The sequence below is a fragment of the Myotis davidii genome, unplaced genomic scaffold, assembly GCF_000327345.1.
Source record: "Myotis davidii unplaced genomic scaffold, ASM32734v1 scaffold914, whole genome shotgun sequence".
Classification (NCBI taxonomy): Eukaryota; Metazoa; Chordata; class Mammalia; order Chiroptera; family Vespertilionidae; genus Myotis; species Myotis davidii.
In genome coordinates, this window is record NW_006285484.1 from 697733 (window position 1) to 705856 (window position 8124).

An 8124-nucleotide genomic window follows, 5' to 3' on the forward strand; every position below is an offset into this window, starting at 1 on the left:
TGCTGGTAGGGGCTGTTTTAGAGTACAGTGACCAGGTTACATCTTTCTGCAGAAAAATCACAAATTTGGCCCCAGTATTTTTATGGTTCACACAAATAAAACCTTATTGCCTTTATTTTCATGAGTTTTGGTGTCCTTAAAAATGTGAATTTTTAGTTGAAACGCATTGAGTACTACTGTCTGCCTATTTCTATTTCTATTTCTTAAACATTAAGTTTCTGAACTGATGGGTTATGATATTTGTGTCATAATTTTCATATAGCTCTTTTCTATTCAGTGGTTGATTTTAAAACATATTTTACTCTTCCCTTTGGATTATGGTTTTGAATTGAGGTTGATTTTAGGAAAACACTGCTAGTTCCAATAACTGAAAAACTTTCTATTTTAATAATGTAATTTTTGTGTCCATTACTGCAAAATGTAAATTAAAACTACTTGATACATTACTGAAGGGATTTTAGGAATTCTTACTTAATTGGTACTTAGATGTTCGTTTGTTCCAGAGACATTTAAAAAGTAACCTTAATGTTTATGAAATGAACTTAACACGTTGAGTTTTCAGATTGAACTACTTTCTTTACAATAAAACTCAAACCGAATAAGTCTGTTGCCTTGACAAAGTACAGCCTAATTGTAGCTAGTCTTCCTTTGACATTACATTTTACAGTCAACAGGCATTTTATATGGGCAGGCTCAGTCTATAGTCCTCTTTGGCAGGCAAGATGTGAAATAGTTCAAATAGTTTCACTGCATATTTATTGCCGAGTGAATGTGCACTTGTTAGAGGGCTGCTTTTTTTTTTTTTTTAATGTGTGGGATAAAATTGCAAAGCATTCTTTCACTGCTCTTTTTGCTTACCTGTGCTCTGATATTTAGGTCTTTAGATGCTTTTGCAAAGAGGAAATGATTTGGTGATGGAGTGCTCCCACTGACCGATGGACTCAAAGAAGAGAAGGTAAAAAACCATTTCTTCTTTCTCTATCCTTGTAGAGAACCACAGAAAGCATGTCCACATATGTGTAGCTTCTTTTAACTTTAATTTTCTTGTTGGTACTTATTAAGTAGGAATAGTGAATGACATTTGTGTTGATTGGTAGAGAAAGATATTGAAATAAAGCTGATTAGTGATAAGCTTTCTTGCTAGGTCCTTTAAATTTGGTTCTTAAATTTTTTAATAAATTCTAGAACTTAAATGCAGTGTGAAGTGAAATATGGATCCCTATTCCTTCTGTCTTCTTCATCAAATACTTTGTTACCACATTACAAACAAAAATTTAAAAGAAAACTCCAACTTGGGGCATGTTATAACTTTAATACCTAAACAAGGAATTAATGTATCGAGAAGTTAAGATCTTGACATTTTATGCTACGAAATCATAAACCTTCAAAAAATAACCCAAGTTTTGTTTGCTTCTTAGGTAGAGATAAAGTAATTTGGGGTTTAGATTATTTTCCACACCTTTTATATAATTAGTTTTATCTCCACCTTTGTGCTAAAGCATAAAATAGGTGCTAGTTAAAGTATCTGACCCAGTCTCCTATGTGCTGGTAAAAGGTGCCAGTCCTATGACATACTAGTAAGATACAGCTCTGAGTTGCAGGAACATTTAAGTGATTTTTCTTCATGTGTGTAGCTCAACAAAGGGAGAAGGATCCAAAGAAAGAGGCCTGGTCCATGTCTGGCCAGCGGGATCCTGCTCTGTAACCCCAGAGAGATTGCCCGGCTGGGGAGAAAGGACTGTTCTTCAGGCGGCCCTGGGAGTGAAGCATGGAGTTCTTCTGACGGAAGGTATTGGAAAGAATGGCTTAGCCAATAGGAACTGAGAGTCTAGCGAATGTCTGAGTGTGGAAGAACAGGAAGAGAGTTACTGGATGCCAGGTGTTTTTCATGAACTCTGCTGAAGCTTATATTCTTTTTGTTTTCAAAATATGTTTTTATTCCCGTTATCAGAAATTGGATTAATTCTTAAATTTAAGATATATACTTTATCAGAAATCAGATTAATTCTTATATATCTTTTTAAAATATATTTTTATTGATTTCAGAGAGGAAGGAGGAGGGAGAGAGAGATAGAAACATCAACTATGAGACAGAATCATTGATTGGCTGCCTCCTGCACACCCCACATGGGGGACTGAGCCACAACCTGGGCATGTGCCCCACACTGGGGAAATCGATCCCACAACCCATGCATATGCCCTGATCAGGAGTTGAACCATGACCTCCTGGTTCATGGGTTGATGCTCAACCACTCAGCCATATTGGCAGGGCTAGCTAGTTCTTATATTTAAGATATACCATAACTAAAATAAAAGGAAGAATGATAGTTTTTCTTTCATTAATCTGACTTTTATTACAGGGATGTTTCAGCCTAGAACCCAGAAGGATAGAGGGAAAATTATTTTTCCTCCCCTATGGAACAGTAGACTTTACCCTTTGCCCTATAGTTTAGATGTATAGTAAGCATACACCACCTAGGTTTGTATAAGTACACTCTATGACAGTGATGGTGAACCTATGACACGTGTGTCAGAGGTGACATGCAAACTCATTTTTTTTGTTGATTTTTCTTTGTTAAATGGCATTTCAATATATAAAATAAATATCAAAAATATAAATCTTTGTTTTACTATGGTTGCAAATATCAAAAAAATTTCTATATGTGACACAGCACCAGAGTAAGTTAGGGTTTTTCAAAATGCTGACACGCCAAGCTCAAAAGGTTTGCCATCATTGCTCTGTGATGTCCACACAGTGACGAAATCACTAACCAACACATTTATCAGAATGTATTCCTGTTGTTAAGCAGCACACACTGTATATTATTTATATACTAGAGGCCCAGCGCATGAAAATTTGCACTGGATGGGGGCGGGGACAGTCCCTCAGCCCAGCCTGTGCCCTCTCACGGTCCGGGAGCCCTCAGGGGATGTCTGACTGACCGGAGGCGACTGGGTGGGCTGATCAGGGGATGGAGCCAGCTGGCGAGTGGCTGGCCCTGGCCCTCCTTCCCCCAGTTGCCCCTCTGCTGCCGCTGGTCACTGCTGCCCTCTGATCGCCGTCCCCTCCCTCTGCCCACTGGCTCGCGCCTTGGCTGGCCTGGCGCCACCTGCTCACCGGCCCCGCCCCCTGCCAATGGGTTGTTCCACTGTTTGGTCAATTTGCATATTATGCTTTTATTATATAGGATAACGTTTAAAAATTACACATCATATGGCACAAAACCTAATGACAGCCACATCTTGTTAACACTGGTGCTTTCTGTACAACCTGGAGGTATAAAATTAATTTCTTAATTTTGGCCAAAATGAATCTAATGTTTTTATGCCATTGCCTAAATTTTCTGCTGTTCTGACTTATTCAGTAGCAGTGAATGTTGTAGATATTAACAAATGTGTCTTCTGCCTAATAAACTTTATGTTCTGCTTACTTTATCTCGTCACGATCATTTTGTCTTTGAACAGTGGGACTCTGCTTTTGTAATAGCGTGCGATGGTAGCCGTTGGTAGTGGATCAATGCTAGAGTTTGTAGGATGAGGCTGAAGGAAAGAGCAATACCCTTCATTTGAAGAAATACCCTGCAATTTGTAGAAATTCTCACTGTATTTCAGAATGTTAGAAGTTGTCATTCATTTAAAGAGGAATACATTTGGAATATTATACGCTTGAACCAAATCTCAACACTGTACTTTAGGGAAAAAAATCCTATTTTGTTAAATGTAGAGGGGATTAAAACTTTGCTGATAGATGTCTAGTTAATTCACTACCCTCTCCCCTTTTTAACTTTCAGATGGGGCGGTGTACAGCTTCGGCACCCTTCCCTGGAGAAGTGCACCAGCAGAGACCTGTCCGAGCAGCCCCATTCTAGAACATGCCCTGGTTGGGCAATGTGTCGTTACTGTGGCAGCGGGGAGTTTCCACAGTGGAGCGGTGACAGAAAGCGGTGTCGTGTACATGTGGGGAGACAACTCCGCTGGCCAGTGCGCCGTCGCCAACCAGCAGTGGGTTCCGGAGCCCAGTGCCGTCAGCATTGCTGACTCCGAGACCAGTCCTTCGTTAGCAGTCAGGATTTTGCAGTTGGCATGTGGCGAAGAGCATACACTGGCATTGTCGATAAGCAGAGAGATTTGGGCATGGGGTACCGGTTGTCAGTTGGGTCTCATGACCACTACCTTCCCAGTGACAAAGCCACAAAAGGTGGAGCATCTTGCTGGACGTGTCGTGCTCCAGGTCGCCTGTGGCGCGTTCCACAGCTTAGCACTCGTGCAGTGCCCCCCTTCTCAGAAGCCAGTCCCAGAACGATGCAACCAGTGCAGCCAGCTCTTGATGACTATGACTGACAAAGAAGACCACGTGATTATTTCAGACAGTCATTGTTGCCCACTAGGTGTGACGTTGGCGGAATCCCAGGCAGAAAACCAGGCTGGCACTGCCATCAGCCCCTCCACGGAAAGCCGGGACAGCCAGGGAGAAGTGTTTGAGAACACGCATGTACAGCATGATCTGGCTGTGGCTAACAAACTAAATGTTGGAAATGTTCAGACCACCAGTAGCGATGCCATTCCCCCCCAACTGGACATCATAGGAACAACGGAAACATCTTCTGCTAGAAATATACCATCGGACCCTGATGCTCTGGCAGGGAATGAACACGTGCAGAAACCATCAGATCCTTCAAAGAGAAAGAACTCGGAGAATGGTGAAAAGCCAGTGCCATCTCAGGTACCTGCTAAATTTTATAATTGAAAGCTGCTACTGGAATTCAACCATCTTGAGTTTTTCTTTAGAAACTTGAAAATGCCTATGGCTTGGTAGCACTTTTTAGTTTCTGAATTTGACTATAAATTATTTTCATAATGTAAGCCTAGATAAGGAAATACCTGGATTAAATCAAAATTACTCCCCTAACCCTAACCCTAACCCTAACCCCAACCCCAACCCCAACCCCAACCCTAACAAGAAAGAAAAAAAACAATAAAAAAAAAATTACTCTTTATGTTCAAATTCTGGCCTTTTATGATGTTGAAAAATGTCATGCTGGGCTTGTTTTTTAAGTAGCAAAATTCCCTCCTTTTTTTGTTTTTTTCGTGGTACGTCTCTCTCCACGCCCCTTGGCTAAGGTACTGCATTTTGGTGGGCTCCTGAATAATTCAACAAAGGTTTTGTTATAGTCACCAAGATTCTATTATAGAACTGAAAGAGTTAGACCACCCGGCTCTAGCAGAGCCAAACACTAAACGTGGAGAGCTGCAGTGTAGAATATTGGCTGTTTTATGTTGAATGCTGCCATCCAGGAGAACAGGAAGCTAATACTCAAAAGCCCAAATTCCCCAGTGACATGTAGGGCAAAATTCCCCAGATTATATAGGACAAAATGACAGGACACTGGGTTAGGGGGTTCGAGATCGTGCTGGGAACTGATTGGTTTGAAGTGAGATTAGGGCAGTAAATCATTTCTTCAGATCTTGAGTCCAGGTCTGAGGTCTCTTCTCTCTGGTGCCGTGGGAAAGGAGCCAGGGGGACATTCCACATTAGGGCTCAGGAGCCGAAGCATAACTTAGGTCAAGATGTTATCTTTAGCCTGCCAGAGTGGGTTAGGGCCTGCTGCCTCAGGGGCTGCTGATTATCCTGGGAAAGGCGAGGTCTCTAGAGAGAGAAAAATATGATTTCTAGAGCTAGGATTTAAAACTAAATTTAATCAAAGTAATAAAGACCCTTGGTTTCAATGCCTCTGACTAGCATTTAATTCGACAAATGCATTGAATACCGACTACTTGTCCAGCACTGTGCTAGTTAACAGAAGTTACTTCCTTTAAGAAACTCAAAAGCCAATGTTAAAAATTTTGGTTTGGTTTTTAGTTCAGGATAAATTAAGGAATGTATATGGTACTGTTTGACCTTACTGTAGCATAGGAAGCAAATTTATTGTGACCTATTTTGATAAGTCAAAAGCTTTCTGTGTGTGGTTAGTAGGTGCATTTAATGACTTTGCTGCTTAGTAAATAATGGTGCTTGACAGCTCACAATGAATTTCAGCTGATTTTTCACTAAGGTATTAGAGAACTTGAGTTTGACTTTCTAATACAGCAATGAATAACATGAAGAACATTAGTTCCAAATGTTTAATTATTAACCTCCCACATTTATTCTCTATGGTAGCGAGAGCAAAGGTAATTCTTCAGTTTACCTAGCCTCTGGGCCATGGAAAATAACTCATTAATGAGACAGTAGAAGGACTTGAACTTAGAGTATAAGTTAAGGGCTGATGGGCCAGAATTGTAACATTTCCTGTCTGTATATGTTGTATCTAAATTTCCATTTATAAAACATTTTAAGAAAAGCTTTGTTAAAAACAATTTATTTTTTCCTGATATTTCTTAGTAGCATTCTGTGTAAATTTTCCTAAAACTGATCACTAAATAAAGCTTTCATCTTTTCAACCTTCTAACAAGGGCTGTCACAGTATACTTCATATTAAAGATGATGTTCATACTTTTTTTCTCCTTTCCCCTTTTGCTGTGTTTAATTTAATGAGTGCAGTTGGGACTTATTTTTAAGTACCATAGAAAAATTCAACACTCAAACGGAAGTACTTTTGATGAGGAACTGTATATTTTGTGTACTGATTTCCATATAATGTTGTTAAATCCATGTCCAAGAGGGCAGCATATCTTTAATTTGGAGATAAAGAGACCTTTGTTTTACACTCTTATATTTGCAAATAGTGATAGATGTTAAACTTTTTTTACTGATTGCTATTGTATAAGAACTTATATTTTTATATACTTCTGTATGTGTATGTATTTTAGCCTCTGGTAGAAGAAGCAGTTCCTAATCTTCACAGCCCACCAACCACAAGCACCTCAGCCCTAAACAGCCTTGTGGTCTCGTGTGCATCTGCTGTTGGTGTGAGAGTGGCTGCTACCTATGAAGCTGGGGCCTTGTCTCTAAAGAAAGTTATGAACTTTTATAGTACAGCCCCGTGTGAGCCTGGAGCTCAGGCAGGCAGCAGTTCCATAGGCCCAGAAGGTCTGAAGGACAGCAGGGAAGAGCAGGTTAAACAGGAATCCATGCAAGGAAAGAAGAGTTCAAGTCTCGTGGATATCAGAGAAGAAGAATCGGAGGGAGGCAGCCGCCGGCTCTCCCTCCCTGGATTGTTGTCACAAGGTAAGGACGTTGCCAGGTTTCCTGAATTGACTTTTGCTGAATCCAAGATTCTCCTGACATCACAGGCTATATTATAATCAATTGGCTTTCCTAATTGTTAAGGCTGACATATTTAAATGTCAAAATGTATTTAATTTTGGTCACCATAGGTGGTTTTAAAAGAAAGTTACGTGTCTGTCTGCTCTAGAAATAACTTTAGAAGGTAACTTTTTCATGATGTTTACTTCTGCCTGTGAGCTTTTTTATGAATCTGATTCTGTTCTGGAATGCAGCGATGGCATATTTCCAAGTTGGGGCCTGTACGACCAAAAGATGGAGTTGCAATGTGACGATTGGACACATGCAGAGTTACTGTACTTGACCTGAAAGTAGAGATAATTTTAAGCTTCAAAAAGAGAAAACTTCATTTTCTCTAGCAATAAATCTTTAGAATGTTAAGAATATGACACAGCTGGCCCTTCTACATTTCTCCATCAGTTTAGGCATCTCGGTCATCTAGACTTCTGCTTCTCAAAGTATGTCCTGCAGCCCAGCAATCTCAGCAGCATCTGGGGATCTGCTAGAAACCCAGGGTCTCAGGCTCCACTCCAAACCTGATGCATGAGATATGCATTCTAACAAGATCCCGGTGACCGTGAGCGCTCTAAAGTTTGGGAATTACTGGATTTGACCAGGAGTTGGTAGACTTTTTCTGTAAGAGCTAAAGAGAAATTTTTTATGATTTGTTGGCCATATAGTCTCTGTTACAACTACTTAACTTTGCTGTCGTTGCTTGAAAGCAGCCAGATAAGTGAATGGTCAAAGCTGTATTCCAATAAGACTTTACGGAAACAAGCGGTGGGCTGTATTTGACCACTAGCTGTCATTTACCAACCCCTGCTTTATACCATTTTGTGCAAAGCTCTAAAGTTAGGAATCCTAGAATAAATTTGCCTTTCCTGCCCTTCCGCTGTTCC

At 40.3% G+C, this 8124-nt stretch overlaps 1 protein-coding gene across 4 annotated transcripts in view; it reads left to right on the top strand.

The window, feature by feature from the left end:
* Nucleotides 1–8124, top strand: part of ALS2 (ALS2, alsin Rho guanine nucleotide exchange factor) — a 47282-nt gene that overhangs the window by 14709 nt on the left and 24449 nt on the right. For 3 of the 4 annotated variants that reach the window (XM_015559108.1, XM_015559105.1, XM_015559109.1), the window contains exons 2-5: nt 875–955; nt 1635–1789; nt 3792–4723; nt 6811–7168. In XM_015559108.1, coding sequence (XP_015414594.1) covers nt 936–955; nt 1635–1789; nt 3792–4723; nt 6811–7168 — 1465 coding nt within the window. In that variant the 5' untranslated portion in view covers nt 875–935. The remainder of the gene's footprint in view (nt 1–874; nt 956–1634; nt 1790–3791; nt 4724–6810; nt 7169–8124) is intronic. The other variant, XM_015559106.1, reaches the window with a different exon arrangement.